At 40.7% G+C, this 18,912-nt stretch overlaps 1 protein-coding gene across 1 annotated transcript in view; it reads right to left on the minus strand.

The window, feature by feature from the left end:
- LOC149222462 (U-box domain-containing protein 44-like) overlaps nt 1-18,705 on the minus strand; it is a 67,966-nt gene extending 49,261 nt beyond the window's left edge. The window contains exons 1-2 of the mRNA XM_089385452.1: nt 18,175-18,705; nt 16,537-18,004 (exon numbers count right to left, since the gene is read on the minus strand). Of these exons, the coding sequence (XP_089241578.1) occupies nt 16,537-17,811 (1,275 nt within the window). The 5' untranslated portion in view covers nt 17,812-18,004; nt 18,175-18,705. The remainder of the gene's footprint in view (nt 1-16,536; nt 18,005-18,174) is intronic.
- Nucleotides 18,706-18,912: the final 207 nt, after the last annotated feature.

Here is an 18,912-nt window from a genome sequence, read left to right on the forward strand (position 1 = left end):
AAGTTCGCTAAGGGTGAAGTGGAAGCAGAGAATATTATCAGAATGGCACAGCGGAAGATCACTTCATTGGGAAGTTCAGATCTAAGGGTGGAAGGAAAGGCAGATGCCTTGGTTGCAATAAGTTCGGCCATCATGCAAAGAGCAGAGACACATCTCTTGATGAAGATAACAATCATTCCAGGGACATCTTCAATGATCAGAGGAATGATAAGTAATGCAGGTCATCAAGGAAATGGTCGACTCTTCAAAGAAAGCAAGGAACCCCAGAATCTCTTTTATGTACCTGATCGCAAGAAGAACCTGGTGTCCATCTCGGAAATGGAAGTTTAAGGTTTCAGGGTGGCACTCATCGATGGAAAGGTACGTGTTTGAAAATAGATTTTTCAAAGATGTTTTAGAGTTCAGGGTTGTATCAAGTCCACTGGGGACCATGTCCATTGACTCAGCATCGGAGGTCTGTGAGTCAGATGGTGACCGGGATGCCTGAATTCAAAAAGAGCATGAAGGTACATGTCTGAGATGTACTAAAGGAAAATCTTACAAGGGGACCATTCCCCTCATGTAGCAGGTCCACAGGTTTGGAACAACCCGTGGAGTTTGAGATTCATGAACAGGAATCCAATGTATACAGGTGGAAGAAAGCCCTCTATGGCTTGAAGCAAAACACCCCGAGCATAGTATGAGAGGATTGATAACTGTTTGATGAAGCCGAGATTCACTAGGAGTGAAACCGATCCAAACCATTACCCGAAGGTTGTGGATGATAGACCTCTCATACTAGCACCTCATAAGGACGACCTATTTCTGACAGGTGCAGACCCTCTCATTTGCAGAAGTAAGAGGGAGTTGGATTCCGAATGTGGAATGATAAACTGCAAGCCTGTGACTACCTCGAGGATATTAACTTTCAGAAGTTATATGGTAGTGATGTCAGACCAGATTTGGGAAATGCCTTTGAGTTTTATAAACTCAATCACGTTGATGTTCTTGGTGAACTCCGAACATATGTTTTGCAGATAACATGGTGAGCTCATATTTGGTTAAGCCTCACTGGATGTAATATTCTTAATTAGCTATGGCTAATTGGAATATTCGATTTTGTTCAATTTTTGCCTTCTATAGTTATTTGTAAATAAAAAAGAGAGGACGGGGGACATAACTCACTTTCAGAATAAAAAGTCACTTCCTAGTAGCACAACGTTGTGACTTAGAGGGGAGCCAAGGGGGCCAAAGGGGGGACGCAGAAATGGAGCCCACGCAGACACATGGAGGGACTGCGCAAGAGGGAAGAAACACGTGGCAAGAGAGGAATCACGCAGGAGGAGGTGGGCCTTGGGATTGAGAGAGGCAAAGACTATAAAGGAGAAAGGAGCCCCCCTCATTTTGATCATTCCGGTTATGAGCATTTGTGATAGTCATTTCGACTTAGAGCATGATGGTTGTTTAGCTAGTCTGCAGCACTGTTTAGTGCATTGAGTGTCTCCATTCGGAGATCTCACCCTTAGCCCCGAGGGACTTCGAGTGCCTGCTCGGGCAAGGTATTTCCATTGGAATTCCAGCAGTGGTTTCATCAGCATTTCAACAGCAGTTTCATCAGCGTTTTGGAGGACTACGCAGCACTGGGAGGAGGACACAGTTCTTTCTGGCAGGAGCCTAGGTTGAGGGTTTGCAGGAGGATTTGTGCTAAGAGGTAGAGCAGGGGATCAGCTCTTGCATATTGGAGAGTTTTGGCAGGAGTTTCAGGCAGTTATCTGGAGGGTATCATTCAGTGGCAGCGCAAGGCATTGAGGGACTGCGCAAAACCCCAATGGGGTGATTTTCGGGGGTCAGCCATCTCAGAAAAGCTTTCTGGATTTTTCTGGGTTTCTTGAGTAGAGTCTGATTCCAGAGTTTCAGCCTTTTTTGAGGAGGGGATCAGCCCCAAATCCTCATTCGATTTCCAGCAGCACGGCAATTTTCTAGTAGTTGGGACGCAGATCAGTGTGAGGCCATTCCTTTGTTATTCTCAGTGTATTTCTTCACTTGCCTTATGCAAGTCGAGGTGTCGTCCCTCTGATCACCTCTGTAATCATTCCTTTACTCAGCATAATAAAATGGCTTAGCATTTCTCGCTGCATTTCTTGTGTATCCGTTTATATTCATATGTACATTATTGTTGCTACACTACTATTATATCTCTGTTATTATATCTTTGTGATTTTCTCGACTACTATACCACTTGTGCGTTTTTCTGGTTGAGAATTTGCTAGGGTTTGAGGAATATTATGGGTTAGGGATATTACACTGGATTGGTGCCAAGAATCCTCTGAAATATCTTCAGGGCACAATCTCTCATGGATTGAGATACACTACCAGAAATATGAAAACTGCATGATTATTCGAATGTTGACTGGGTAGGCAGTGTGTAGGATCACTAGAGCACTTCTCAGTGCTGGTTCTCTTTGGATTCTGCTTCGATATCATGGATGAGCAGGAAGCAGAAATTGGTTGTTATAAGTATCGTCGAGACCAGATACATAACTACGAGTATGACCTCGTATGAAGTTGCCTGGTTGTGGAAACTCTTCAGTGAGTACACATGATGAATACCACTGTGATTCTCTATGACAACCAAAGGTGGGATTAGATTATTGAGGAATCTTGTACTCAATGATTGCTCCAGCAGATAGACATCATATACTGCCTTATCTGGGATATGGTAAGTCGATGAGCAAGGAGGCTCCATCGCACTGAGATGATGTACAGGTCGCTACACTTTGTCAGAGCCCCGGGGAAAGATCAAATTTGTGATTTTCCTGAATGACTTGGAGTCGTCGAGAGACCCTTGTAAAAGGGTCCTGCATGCTGCATACATTGAACTCTGGGAGCTCTGGGGGCTTGCGGTTCTTACTGGAGCAACATACGACCACAGGGTGACTCACCCTCCCCTGGTGGTGCGCACTGGGACAGGATGATTCGCTCTCATGTGGATAGGATGATTCGCTCTCCTGTGGACAAGATGATTCGCTCTCTTGTGGGACAAGATGATTCGCTCTCTTGTGGGACAGGATGATTCGCTCTCCTGTGGGACAGGATGATTCGCTCTCCTGTGGACAAGATGATTCGCTATCTTGTGGAACAAGATTATTCGCTCTCCTGTGGACAGGATGATTCGCTCTCCTGCGAACAAGATGATTCGCTCTCTTGTGGGACAAGATGATTCGCTCTCCTGTATAGCAGGATGATTAATTCTCTTGTGAGTTCTGGATGATGTGTTCTCCATGACAATTGTGTAGCAGGATGATTAATTCTCCTGTGAGGTCTGGATGATGTGTTCTCCATGACGATTGTGTAGCAGGATGATTAGTTCTCCTGTGAGGTCTGGATGATGAATTCTCCATGGCAATTGTGTAGCAAGATGATTAGTTCTCCTGTGAGGCCTGAACGATGTGTTCTCCATGGCGATTGTGTAGCAGGATGATTAGTTCTCCTACGAGGATAGGATTGATTAAGTTCTCCTGTCGAGGCATCCTACCCATGCAATCTGGGACTCATGGGAAGTACCTCTCATCTAATCAATGAGCAGGGAAATGAGGATAGGGACCATAGTAGTACTGATGGACGCATTCTTGTATCTACCGTACTCCCTATGCTAGGATGACCTTCATTGATCTGGAATCAATGATACTGGTCTGGGACCAGTGGTAGGAGTTGTACCCACTATGACACTGGCTTCGGGTCGGTTGAGGACTGGTCTAGGACCAGTGGTACATACTCTAACACTGACTTCAAGTCAGTAGAGTACTAGTTTGGGACCAGTGGTAGGAGTTGTACCTACTATGACACTGACTTCGGGTCGGTTGAGCACTGGTCTGGGACCAGTGGTACACACTCTGAGACTGACTTCGGGTCAGTGGAGAATGGTATGACACATTCTCGATCAATTCTTCTTCTTCATGGTTTAGCAGAGCTAAGTTGAGCAGAGCCAGTAGAGCTGAGCAGAGCCAGCAGAGCTGAGCAGAGCACTGATGGCAGAGATAGTATAGTTGGACATATGGATCAGCGGATGGAGTTCTCCCTAGTTGAGAGGGTGTTAAAATTAGCAACTAGGGCCAAACTCCGTGTGGGTCATATTATTTATGGCAGCTGATATTTTTATTGGATCCCTTTCATTGAGAGGTGTAGGATTGATCTAAAAATCATCCAATTCCGATAAGTATTTATGAAGTTATGAATTTATTTATGTTATAGACAAATTGTTAAGTGGGCCAGCAACTTATGTAGGCTCAGAAGCCCAACAGTCGTGTGTATTCAACCTCTACGTTTTAGTATAAATAGAAGAGGACTTCAAGTCATTTCTACACACACTTGGATCTCTTCATCTCTCTAGTTGTCTTTGGGTTTTAGTAGGAGAGATATTCAGGAAACGCCGGAACTACCGGAAAAGCCGGAAAAGCTGAAAAAGCCGAAACTGTCGAAAAAGCTGGCACTGCCGGAAAAGCCGGAACTGTCGGAAAATCCGGCACTGCCGGAAATACCGCAAAAGCCGGAAATGCTGAAACCATTGGAACTGCCGAAAAGTCGGAACTACCGGGAACTGCCGAAACAGCGAGAGCATCTGTCTCCGAAGGAAGGCAGCATGATGTATGAGATCATGGGCAGCATAATAAGTAGCATGATGATATGAGCATGGGCAGCATAATGATGCATGATGATATGAGTATGGGCAGCATGATGTATGAGATCATGGGCAGCATAATAAGCAGCATGATGATATGATCATGGGCAGCATAATAAGCAGCATGATGATATGATCATGGGCAGCATAATGATGCATGATGATATGAGCATGGGCAACATAATGATGCATGATGATATGAGTATGGGAAGCATGATGCATGAGATCATGGGCAGCATACTAAGCAGCGTGATGATATGAGCATGGGCAGCATAATGATGCATGATGATATGAGCATGGGCAACATAATGATGAATGAGATCATGAGCATGGGCAGCTTGAAGATGAATAAAACCATGGAAGATGCAGCATGATGAGCAGCTCATTCATCAAGGTTCAACACATGTGACAGTACAGAAAGGTATCACACGGTAATGTGCAGCGAATAGATGAGATGCAGCACTATGATAGGTGAACGAGTCACCTTAGAGAATCAGTTGAAGCAATATGTCTTCAATTGATCTCATGTCGATATCAAAAGTCAAAGTGATTGACTTCTATTGTAAATGTACTATCTCTCTCACTCTCTCTGTTGAACTTTGAATAACATAAAAGAAGAATTGATCAAGGGTTTCTCCACATTGTGGGGTTTGTCCCTGGCTAGCGCCACATTTTGTGTCCTCTTGTCTTGGCTTGTCTTCTGCGATTTATATTTATGTTCTATCTGCAGTTTACTTTATGCTGATGTGATTGCTAATGTGGAAAAGAAATTGAAATAAATGCTCTAGCATAGAACATACCTAAAATTAACACGTCCAGACATATGTTTTGCAGTGAATACATCGAGCCAGTTTATGGTCGAGCCACATCACATACATTGGATTGCTGCCAAGAATATCTTAAGATATCTTCGAGGCACAATCACTTATGGGCTGAGATACATTGTCGGGAATGTGAAGATCCATGGTTACTCTGATGCAAACTGGGCTAGCACTGTGGTGGATCGTAAAAGCACATATGGATGTTGCTTCTCTCTAGGTTTTGCTCGATATCATGGATGAGCAGGAAGTAAAAGTCGATTGCCTTAAGCACCGCTGAGGCTAAATATATTGTTGCTAGTTTGGCCTCATGTGAAGCTGTTTGGTTGAGGAAGCTCTTTAGTGAGTTGTTTGGACATGTGTTGGATACCACCGTGATCTTCTGAGACAATCAAAGTGGGATTCATCTTTAGGAGAATCCCATGTTTCATGACCGCTCTAAGCATATTGATATTAGGTACCACTTTATCAGGGATATGGTACAACGAGGAGCAATAAGGCTCCAACACATTGGGACTGATGAACAGGTCGCAGATATTCTTACGAAGCCCCTGGGGAAGGTCAAATTCTTGACCTTCTGTGAACGACTTGGAGTCGTGAAGAGACCCTCTTATGAAGGTCCCGTATGAGATGGATGTTGAGCTCCGAGAGGCTTGGGGTACTTCTTGGAGCGATGAGCGACCATAGGGTGAGTGGCTCACCTTCCCCTAATGGTGCGCGATGTACAAGGTGAGTGGTTCACCTTCCCCTGTGATACCCCATGGTGACATATGCATAGGTTGATTGGTTCACCTTCTCCTATGGCATATGAGCAGGATGAGTGGTTCACCTTCTCCTACCGGCACATACTACCCATGCAGTCTGAGACTCATGGGAAGTACCTTTCATCTGGCCAATGAGTAGGGAAATGAGGATAGGGACCATAGTACTACCGATGGACACATCGTGTACTACCGTACTCCCTATGTTAGGATGTTGATATTGATCCGGGATCAATGGAAACTGACTTTGGGTCAGTTAAGAGTGGTATGACTCACTCTCTATTATTGGAAACTAACTTCGGGTCAATGGAGAATGGTATGATACATTCTTGATCGTTTCTTCTTTCTTCATAGTTCAGTAGAGCAGAGCAGAGCAGAACAGAGACAGGGATGGTACAGATTGTCAAACAGTTTGGCAGGTGAAGTTCTCCTTAGTTGAGAGGGAGTATTAAATTTGGCAACCAGGGCCAAACTTCACATTGGACAGCTCATATGAGGCAGCTCATATTTTTATTGGATTCCTCTCTCCAAGAGGGTGTAGGATTGATCTAAATATCTCCCATTCTGACATGTACAAATGGAATTATGAATATATTTTGATTATGGACAAATTGTCAAGGTCGGCTAGCAAACTCATGTAGGCTCAGAGGCCCAACAGTGACGCCTATTCATCCTCAATGTTTGCATATAAATACATGGTGCCTCCTCCTCATTTGGACACTTCACTCACTCACAATCTTCTCTCTCCTTCATTTGATTGGGTACGAAATTCAGAGGCTGCTCTCCACACGTGCGAAGAAAAGGAAGGGTTTGCTGTTCCAGCCAATGTTGCACGAAGCGGGAGCGAAGCGGAAGCGTTTTTTGGAAGCGGGGACGCCGAAGCGTCATTTTCCAAAAATCTAGGAAGCGAAGCGTCCGCAGAAGCGTCTGCTATATATATATATATATATTTTATATTTTTTTGCATTTATACTCAAAACAAACATCCCAAATACCAAATTAATTGTAGAAGACATGAAAACATGCATATTTTTGCATAAATCAAGATAGATATAACATCCATTGTACATTAATGATCTAGAATCTAGATTCTTCTCCTCTTGTCTAGCCTTTGCCTCTACCTCGATTGTCTAGGGATATTAGTCAACATTGCCCAATTTTGATCAAACTACCTAATTCAAGACTTAAAATATGGTAGAAAAAGCTCGACTTGAAAGGTAATTTTTTGCTAAGGGCGTGCCGCGTGACAAAGGAGTTCAACAATTAACACCACCAACACCAGGGTACATATAGGGCTTGGTGCTCTTGATTAAATGCTAATCGCATACCTTCATACTTGATATAATCTAATGAAATGCCACAATCCCATTGATCCTGAATACCTGAAAACTGTTAAGTCTGCTGAATTTTGAATAGGATATGAAATTCTATTTTCTCCATATGAAGTCCAATGAGGCTGGAACCACTCTCAAACATTCTGAGTCATTTCATGGTAATGTTAAAAATTTAAGTAAAAGGATGAAAATGAAAAATAAAGGAGAATGTCACTTTTACTTTAAGAATTTAACATTACCATGAGGGAGCATCTGCTATATTTATATTTCTTTTTGCTTTCATTTGTCACCCTAACCCAAGGTGGACCCACCCCCAACAAGCGAACTCACCTAAAATTTAAAAAAAAAAAATTGAAAAAAAAAACGATTTTCTAAATGCTTTTCCGGAAGCTTTTCTGGAAGCGTACGGAAGCGTCTGGGAAGCGCTGTACGAAGCGCGCTTCGGCGCTTCCAAATTTCCAGGAAGTGTCTAAAAAAGCCGAAGCGGCGCTTCCGAAATTCGGAAGCGCGCTTCCGGCCAAGCTTCCTAGGCGCTTCCGTACGGGACGCGCTTCAGGGCTTGGAACCGGGGGGGGGCGCTTCGTGCAACACTGGTTCCAGCCATTGACCAGAGTTGACCGAAATTGCAGAGGCTGTTTTTGACTTGCGTTGACCAAGCGTTGACCTATTTTGAGTGCGGTTTTGGGTGGAGGATTTCTGTTTGAGCAGGCCGCAGTTCTGGGCATGAAATCCAAGGCAGTTTGACCTCTGTTTGACCAGTGTTGACTGTGCTAGGGCTGGCTGTTGTGTTGACTTTTGTTGACCAGGTTTGACTGGACTTTTTCGGACTGTTTTTGGGTTGATTGGACTTGCTGTTGGAGGCCAAAGTTGATTGGGTTTGACCGAGCTGAATTGAGGAAGAATTCTGCCCTGTTGACCAGCGTTGACTTTCTGGTTAGGGCTTTTTGTTTCTGCTATTTGACTGATCAGATTTTCACTGTAATTGGGCAAGTGAATATTATACATTGTACTCTCTCTCTCTGCTGAACTTTTGAAGAATTATAATAAGAATTGATCAAGGGTTTCCCCACATTGGGGTTTGCCCCTAGTTGGTGCCATGTCTTGTGTCTTATTGTCTTGGCTTGTCTTCTATTGTTATTGTTTATGTTCTATCTACATTTTACTATCATGTTGATGTGATTGCTAAACTGGATATTGATATTGGGCTAATAAAGAAATTGAAGTAAAATTGCTCTTAGCATAGAACATACCACTGTTATCCTAAAATTAACATGCTTCCATATGTGCAATTGTGCCACCCAACAACAAAACATGCCTTCAAATATGTGGAAGAAAGATATCACGTAGATCTACCTCACCATCTCTCTCCTATGCATGATAAATAAAATGATGCTCAAACCATGACTCACACGAAACTCCCAAAGTCCACATCACTTAGTACAGTTCTACTGAAAACAGTGCCTCCAAAAATGCAAAACGAACATGTATTTTCAAGCGGTAACACAATGTACATACTTTGCATTACTCAAAAGATTACTAGATTGATCATGATCCCCTTATCATTTCTAGTCTGCAATTTTGTAAATCTTAATGATTCAACAGAATCCTCTTCATTATCGTCAACGCAAACAAATGTTGAAGATAGAATAGACAACACATTCTCAAATTCTGGAGCATCCAAGTTGTGGCCTTGTTATAACTCAAAACTACACCACAGGACAGCAATGATTCCAAGACCTGTAGCACAGAAAATTAAGTAATAACTAATAAGCAATAAGCCCAAAGGTCGCTAGCTCACTGTTTCTCCATTTGGATTGGTGCTTTTCCAATCTCAGGGGGGCATCCCTACTGTTTATGCCCTGGAAATCACTTAAAATCAGTGTGTTAGTATAAGAAATCAGCACAAAGTGGAATGCCTGCAAGCAACCAAAAACTAGAAAATATTGATACTTAATGAAGTGAGAGAATTTCAACTTGCAATAATAAAGTAGGAGAGTAAAGGAAAAAAAGAAGATGTGCTCTAGGTGACTGACACGATCAAACTAGACGCATGAAAACTACCCACAGCACTGCAAAAGACATAAAATATTGCATCAACAAATTAGAAAGCTGCAGAAAAGCAAAGTCGAACTTTATCTTTGTATTGGTCAAGAGACTGGCTGCATCATAGAGACCGAATACAAAACTGTTCACAATAATATGCTCTGCTAAGAGTATAGACAGCGGGAAGAGAAGAGAAGAATGGAGAAGAAACACTGCTAGCTGCTCACTAAAAAACTCTGGTTAACAATGACCACGTGCCCACCCTTTATAGATTTCTTGAGCTCATTAAGGAAGGTACCACCTCCAAAATTATCCTATCCATGTGCCTTATTCAACCTCCCTCATGCACCATCCTTCACTCACTCTGAACTGAAGAAAACCAAAAAATAAAGTGTAGTCGCCCTGTCCAAAATTATCCCAAGCTCATGCACCCTCCATGTGGTGTTGATTGGACTTAAGATAAACTGAAATCTTTCTCAAAATAAACTAGTTGTCCAAAAGTATAGCTTCCTAATGCAAGGATGCCCTTCTAAATTTATGTTTTTCCCTTTTAATAATTTTTAATTGTATCCAAAGAAGGATCTAGAAGGACACCTCATTTTGGCAAGAATAACCAATGAGTCACTCTCCCAAAAATAGAACTAAGACATGGAACTAAATATTAGGCCACTACTAAATTTACCCAACAAGGCACCTAGGGTTTCTCTTATGACATGATGCCTAGGGTTAGCTAAATAACCATTGCCACATAGCAACCACATCTTCTGCCACTTTTCATCGTGCGTAGTGACCAGACCTGCTAAAAAGTAGACCTATGAAAAATAGTGGTCCCCATAAAAAATAGGAAAATACAAAAAATGTCAGGAACTATTAAAAGAACCTTGCCAAACATAACACACATAAAAATAGACACCTCTCACATGTCAATGAAATCGGGCTCATCGAATTCGATTTTTTGCAAGGAATTTGAATATATGCTTGAAATCGTTACTCGAGCCCTAAACTTATAACCACTAAAAATGGAAAAGTCTCGCACATCGATCCCAAATATGTAATCATACCTATGGACCTCCAAACTCTGTATCCTAAAATGTAAAAATGTAGGAAAATTGCTAAAACCGAAATTTCCTCCAAAATTGATGAATATGCCTCTGAAATGAACTCAAATCACTGAAAAACTTGTATTTGATCTCGATGAAAGCATCTTTGACTTGTGTGAAACTGACTTTGAATACTATCCTATTGAAAGCTAGTTAGCTCTTAACCCTCTAGCTGTAATAGGCAAATCTAGGGGCTAACAGGCTAGGCCCAGGGTATTGACTCCATTTGCATGATCCTCCACATGCCTTGCATATTCCTCATCACCTACAAATTCTTCATAATTCAAATTGCTATGCCATCCTTGAAATAATCCAAAGCATCAAAATTCTTAGTCTTGGGAGCTGCAATCAACTCTTCATTATCCCCCTTTATAGTTATGGAGTGTTCTACCTATTTGGAACTCTTGATGCTTAAAGAATCAAACCTTGAGTTTATTTCATTCACATTGTAGTTTCTTTTTGTCATGTTCTTGGTAGATTTCTTATCCTATCTCTATTTAATACTGAACCCTTGGAATCCTATAATTACTTTCTTCAAAATAACCAACATCATGTCTCTCATTGGTTGTTAATCCATCAAACACCAAACCATGAAAGATCAAAGAAAAGGAGTTGAGTAAATGTTGCTTGTTTGTTGGTGTCATCTAGGTAGTATTATCTGTCTTGGTAGGACAAATGACACAAAGTTGCAAACACTTGCTAAGTGTGACTTGCTTCACTACAGTATTGCAATGTTGGAGAAGAAGTTGAGGAGGTGAATTGGAATGATTATCCATCCTTGCTATGCATATATGTGTTGAGCCAACCACCATAGGTAGCCTGGCAATCACACTAATAAGGACGTCCAAGAATGAGATATGAGCTATACAAAGGAGTTAATCATAGTCCATTATGTCACGAAAGGGGTTGATAGCATAGGTGATGGTGCAACGTCAATTAATCTATAAATCGTTGCCTTCATCCTTGACCCAACCAAGTAAGTAAATTTACTAATGTCCAACTAATGACCATAAAAGTAGGTCAATGGGACTGAAGAAGAGTACAGTTAGTATGACTATATGTGGGAGTGAAAGCATATCTCCTAAAAATATGTTAAAAATACCATATAGATAGAGAGAAACCAGTGGTAGTGTTGTCGCGACATGTATATAAGAGACCATGGCATAATACAAAATACTCAATAGTTTGTGGCACGATACAAAATAATAATGGCCTACTAAAAAGGAACCAGTGAGTGAGATGGTAAGGTTTGGCAATGTAGCTAGAGATATCAGGGGCTCCTAAGTCTAATGACCAATGGTGAGGGAGGCGAATTGGGTGCAGGTTTGCTGTCGGAGTCCCCTGGGGGCAACAGTGGATCCAACCTTATGATCCTGGGGGGGGAAGTATGAGCAAGGGATAGAACTGGGTACAAGTCCATTATCGAAGTCCTATGGGGACAGCGGTGGGTCCAACTGTATGAGCCTGGGGGGAATGTATGAGCAAGGAATACTCATAGCACCCGAGGTTGAGAAGAAGAAACTCTGAATACGTCTCTGGTCGCTCCTACAGGACTGGGAGGTAGTCGGATGTTGAAATTTGATGACTAAAAAGTTTCCTACAATCCCAACCTGGTTTTAATTTCACCTTATCACTCCCATTCAGTTAAATGCCCTTTCCGATAAACATACATTCAACATATAGAATTCTAAAAATGAAATTTTCAGATTAAAACACATGGGACTGTCAACTTAGACCCAAGCAAAACCCCTTCAATCTTCTCTGGGGAAAACTTGTTAGAGAGCTCTTCAAATTTATTTATCTTTCAAGTTCAGGAAAAATACATTTGCAGACAAAACAAAACAGCAAAATACAACTTATCTCTTCAGCCCAAAACTCCTTGAAAACCGTGCCCACTTGAAGCTGAAAATATGTATTGTACAGATACTGACTAACGGACAGTATTGTACGGGTTCCATATGGACTATATGGATTTCCATACCATTGTACGGACTGTACAGATTTTTTTTCAAAAAACATTTTCTTTCTCAAAAACTTCTCTTGAACGGCATGCAACTCACAGCGTTAAATGTTGTCCGTACTGTAACTTCTGTTGTCTTCTATGCCTTGATTTTTGTGCCCAGCTTTGCCCAAAAACCACTCCTTCAGCTTGTTGTAACAAACTTCTCCTTCAAAACTTTTGTCCAGCTCCCAGCCTCCTTTCTCCAATCTGTTCATGAAGAATGAATGCAGTCTCTCTTTTCTTTCCCCCTTTTGTTTTCCTAAATGACTTTTGGGCAACCCTAAGGTCTAATGGCTCAGATTCATTTAGATCAAGGGATGAGAATAAATGTGCATTTAATTCTCAGTTTCTATATTTTAACTCAGCTATTAAATAAAATACCCACATTGTACTTTATGTCTAAAGTCACTTTTCACTTTATAAATTTAACATTGACTTTACTACTTATAAAGTCACACTTAAGAAAAAAATTATTTTGGACACTTTTCCCTAGGTAGAGACTAACCCATGGGTAGCCACTTGTCCAAGGTACATTAAAAATCAACATCGGATGTGTTAGGGGCGCTTTTCTCTAGGGCTGTGTAGAGTTGGTCCATCTGATGCTCTCAAGCAACAGACGGGTTGAAACTTAATTTTACTGCTGTTATTACTATTATAAGTATTTCAGATCTGGTTATTCGCTGATAAGTTGTCCTAAAAGGGATGAAACTTATCCCTTCAGTTTAATATCTTTTCTCCCTAATTGCCAGGAATTTTGGGCTGTTTGGAAGTGAAACATTATACTCTTTCTGCGACTGTCTTGTACCTTGTTTTACAGCAGCCCTAAGGCTGAAAATTCACAGGGATAAGATCCACGAAACCTTCTAGGTTGAAGGTAAAATTTCTGCTTTGTATTGAACTTTGAATTTCAAAAAAATTCCACAATGGGTCAATTCTTCCAAGCAGTATATGATGGCATGGAGGCCATTTACCATTAGTTCGTCAATAGGTTGCATGGAAGTATCAATGGCACTATCAAAGGTGGCATCATTTGGAGGGCGATTGCGAACCAAAGGATGAGAGATGCAATGGGGAAAGATCTTAACCGATGGAGGGTGAATTAGGTGAGCTGGAAGGGCAAGATGAGAAGGCTGATTATTTGTGTCAGACAGTGGGTAGTCTGAGATGCATGAGGTCACAGGGTTGTTGAGCCCAGCCTTGCAAAAACTGAGAAGATCTGGTAAGGGAAGTGGTCAACCCTTGAGGTGACCTAGATCTATCAATTTGATCAAGATCTATAGAGGAGGAGATCCTGGGAGGAACATAGCTCTGAGGCCAGAGATCAAACTCTGGTAATACTAAACAATATATGCTACAATGCAATATAATAGATATATGATGAGCTAGATTGGTCGAATAAACGCATATACTTTGAGTCTGCTTCATTTTTTTATTTATAGGAGTTTAAACGCCCAACGAGTTTTGTGGGGCATATCAAAAACAAAGTCATACTTGGAAGTCATGGCCCCAAGAATTTGATGTATCATTTGCACTCAATGGCTTGTAGCCCATTTCTTGGCACCTCAACACCTTGGTTTAGGGTATTTTCTATATTTCACTCCAGGATTTCTTCATATAGTAATAAATGGAGTTTTCCACTTTCTGGTTAAGGGCTTTTTGGTAATAAGTGCAGTCACTTCTCTTCTCAGGGATAGCTGCCACCATTCTAGCCATTGTATATGTAAAATGTTTTTCACCATTGTTTCCCAAAGAGAAATTGTTTTCACTGTATCTTGTGTTCTTTCTGCAATATTGTGCACTCTTTAATTTCATTTTCAACCAAATCCAGGTCAACCCATAATCACACATAGAATCTGTTATTTGCAGTCCTCTTTTAGTTGGGAGTTTCTTAGCCTAGCTCTTCACCAGTCACCTTCCAGGTGCACAAGTACTCCATCAAAGTTGCAGTCTCTCCAACCTAAACAATTTAAAGGCCATCAATAATCCCTCAATTGACCCTTGAATTCTTTTAAAGGGTTGTCCAATCACTTCCCTTCCAAACCCTTCAATTTCTGATTATTTGGGATTTGGATTTGTCCATTTGTGGTGCACGATCATTTTACTTCTTTTTTTCGTTTTAGAAGATTGTGTATTTTCTCTTTCATAGACTTGATTTTTTCATGTTGTTCTTCAGGTTTTGTCAGGCCCCTTCTGTGGGATCCTCAAGATTATGTAGATCTTCTTTCCCAAGTCCAACTTCATCCCTAACCTTATGTACTAAGCGCAATTTGAGAAGCTCCAAAGAGAGTCTTTTCTGAATTTTTGAGGCTGTAACACCTAGATGGAGATCCACCATGCCTAGCATTTGTTAACAATCAAGGGTTCCTCAGTTATTCTTTCTTAGTCAAAAATGAGGACTCCAATATAAGATTGGAATGGGAATTGGTCATACACTTATTTAGAGCTACCAATCTCCTTTCTTGTTTTTTCTTCTCTTCATAATCAGGTTACCAAACGATGCAGAATTATGCACTTTTTCTTCTTACCATGAGAAAGTACATTTTCTCTTAATTCTGTTAGTAAAGGGACGGTTTTCTAATGAGATTAATTTGTGTCCTTTGAAGTTTTAACTGAATAAAAATCTAATCTTATCCTACCCGCCTAGATGACATGACATGACATACTTATCTACCAATAATATATCTTTAGTTAGTATGTGCATTCATACCAGAGTTTGAAATTTGTATCTTAGGGAGAAATGATTTGCAGGCTCTCATGTAAGAGTTAATGTAGAACTAAGTATCTCAGATAAGATTGCTCTGTATTGCAGAAGATTAAGATCCAGTTAATTTGCATGGACGGGATTTCAGAAGAACTTGTATTCTTTTTCTGTAACTTCACTTCACTATATTTTAAAAATTGAAGAATCAGCTCACTAGTTAGTAGAATCTCTCGAAATCTAATTCTGCAATTGGTTTTTTACAGCCAGCACTCAGGAGTTTTACACTGTTGTAATGATTCTTCTTTGTAATACAATTCCATATCATTCTTCTATCTTTCCCATGTTGTCTGTCCTCTTCTCCATACCTTTTTCTACATGACAGGCTCTTGAACAAGCAAGTCCTCATCCTCAATTTGGTTACAGGCAATTATTTCCAAGCTTCGGCCTCCACTCTCTTCATGAAGGCTCTTTGTAGTTCTATCACCCATGGCCTTAGATATTTTTCTTATAATTGCTTCTCTAGCAAGTTTACTTTTAATTCTGGGCCCTGGAACACATGCTTCCACTCATTACTCTTTCTAGCCGAATTAATTACAGTATCCAAAGACTGCCTGACCACAGCAAATAGAGCAGCAATGTTTGTGCTAGAGTTGATATTATGAAAGTCAAGAAATGTCTCTAGTCTTTGCCTGGAAGACAGGTTCCGTTTTTGCCAATGTGGTTCCCTATCTACCAATGAAAAAAACAACTTATATGTGGTTATGCCAAAGGGAAATATTCCCAATATTTGTGTACATTTGTTCAGGACTTAATTTGTGACCTTCCCAGCAAGGATCTACCAGGAAGTATATTGAGATGATAAAATATCTTCCTGTTATTGACGTGTATGCAACTACAACTGACCACATAATTGCACTATCTAGGACTCTATAAACCCACAAAGAACATAATTTCATCTTTTCAAAGGACTGATACACAAGTAAAACTAAATAATTTGCTGTTTAGAGTAAAACAGAGCAAACAAAGCAACTAACTTGAAACATTCCAAACTTAGAAATGCATTTGAATAAATAATGGTTATAAACTGAAAGCAACACACAAAAATGGGGCACAGCCTTACCTTATACTCGTCTCCCAGAACTGCAATGCTAAAAAGAATACTATAAATCTTCTCCTTAAGTTGCTGCTCAGCTGGCTTCAAAATTGAAATCAATGGTTGAATCCCATCCAACGTTACAAGCAAGCGTTTGTATTTGGGGTGAATATCCAACAAATGCTTCACTGTATTGACTGCCTCCTCTAGTTCAGTGGGATTTCCTTGTGGGCCGATTTGACGAATAGTGTTCATTAGTGTTTTGTGCCATTTTAAATCAAAAAATTCCTCCATGTTCTGTTTCAGCTTTAAGTTTGGAACAAGTTCAAAACTCTCCAACTTAGTTCCTGTGTTTGGGCATATATTATTCCCTTCTTGAAACCATTTAATTATTGCATATCTCTCGTAAGTGTAACCAGCTTCTGCTAGCATTACTGGATCTTGCATAATTTGGCCTGTAATAGGGCAATAAAAGGAACTTGGAATTGCTAAGTCATCAGCTGAGAAGGCAAGAGACTCTTCAGATGCCAAATTCCTAACAGCTGGCAGGACTGCAGGGGTGAATAATGTGAAAAGTCCCTGAAGTAAGCATAAATTGGATTCTCTTCCCTCAAGTCTCGCAGACTCTAGGTCACCCTTAAGTTCCTGCAACAATGCACTGGCCTCAAAAAATTGCAGATTTAAATATGCCAATATTTTGCACAACAAATCTGTTGCAAAATCCTTATCTGCCTGACCATTCATAAGACCCTCGGATATATTTTTTGCTAGATTTTCATTTTCTGGCTCCACATAAAAGGACACCCTACTCAAATTACTTTGCATATCCTTTATTTGACCTTCGATCCTTGGAACAATCTCTGTATCTCCCTGCAGCATCAAACTCAAACACTGTACTAGCCCCGCAAAAAGTTTTGTTATTTCACCAACCAGTTCATTACATTGATACAGAAGCAGAATACGGCTGCTACTCTTACAATGCTTTGTAAAATCATAGATGGATTCCACCGTGTCAGCTAGGCGTTGAAGCGGTGCCTCCAAAAATATGGCATTAATGAAATCTTCTTCCTGTGATAGCTCTTCCAGAAATGATCGGAGATCCAGAAGATAATATGCCATCATTAAAAAATTAGCCTTACCTACAGCAATGTCATTGACAATTATCTTTGTATCATCAATACATTTATATATCTTATTCAATGACACTGCACTTCCAGAGGCTACAGACATCTTGCAGAATCTGTCACTTTGCACACACGAATGGCTCAAACGAATGAGATCGTCATCACTTTTAACTGTCATCGATGAAGACAGTGGAATTCCATGACCGAACGATTACATCAAAATACGACTAATTCACTTTGATAAAACCTCAGCTACTCTGAAGGAGAGCACTGTTATCAAAACCCGGTTCTATAAATTGCATTCCCTGAAGCTTGAAGCAGAAACCCGCTAGTCAAATTTGGTCCCTAACCCAAAGCCTGGCCATCAAACCCTGAATTCAAAATGCCCCACCGTTTCATGTCTCTTCAATTTCAAAATGAACCTCAAATCTATGTTCTTTCAACTTAAAACATATAATAATCCGCATTAAGTATTTAAACGAAAGGGGAAAAATTCTGAATCAATTAAAATAGAGAGAAACGGAGAATTTAGGTATCAAACCTGCGCTTAGTCGTCCTTGCTGTAATCACACAAACGGACGGATAGAAAAAGAGTTATTCCCTCACTCACTCCCAGAGGGTTTGCAGGATTGTAGAATGATTGGCAGGAATAAGAATACCACCTGCAACTTTACCAAGTCAAAGTCAAATCGCGGCACAACAAGACTCATTATTATAACGCAAGACGGTCAAGCTTCACAATAGAAGCAAGAGCACGAAGAACCGCTCCACGCGTTCGAGGTTCAACAAAGTCACTGCTTCAATTTCTGTGTGCTGAGAAAAGGCGTATAATACAAACCCCGCGTGTTATAATGTACGGGTTGCCGGCTTTTGTGCGGTAAAGTTAAAGTTCCCTCCTTTGCTTCTGTGCTGAGCTTACATTATACAGTAACAACGGCACAGAAGGAGAGGACCCCATCAGCTTATATTATTAGGTATGTCACAACTCCAAGGAAATTGTTCTGGGAAGTTGAATAAGGTTTTCGCACTGTGTGTGGAAATTCTCCAGTTTCATATTTGTATTGACTGACCGAGCTCGCGTGGAATATGAAAGACAGATAGGCGGCGGCTTTGAATGAGTCATTCGTTGGATTTGGATTTGGATTTGACTGAAATCAGTATTAATTTCAGTATTAACCTGTCAAATCAGTATTGAATAAGCATTAATCATCAAGTTTTACTGTAATTTTAACTGTGACGGAACAGCTGATCAATTTATTTTAAATACAGTATCGGGTTT

Source organism: Pinus tabuliformis, chromosome Q, assembly GCF_031772625.1.
Source record: "Pinus tabuliformis cultivar Carrire ecotype Pingquan chromosome Q, CPIR1, whole genome shotgun sequence".
Taxonomy (NCBI): Eukaryota; Viridiplantae; Streptophyta; class Pinopsida; order Pinales; family Pinaceae; genus Pinus; species Pinus tabuliformis.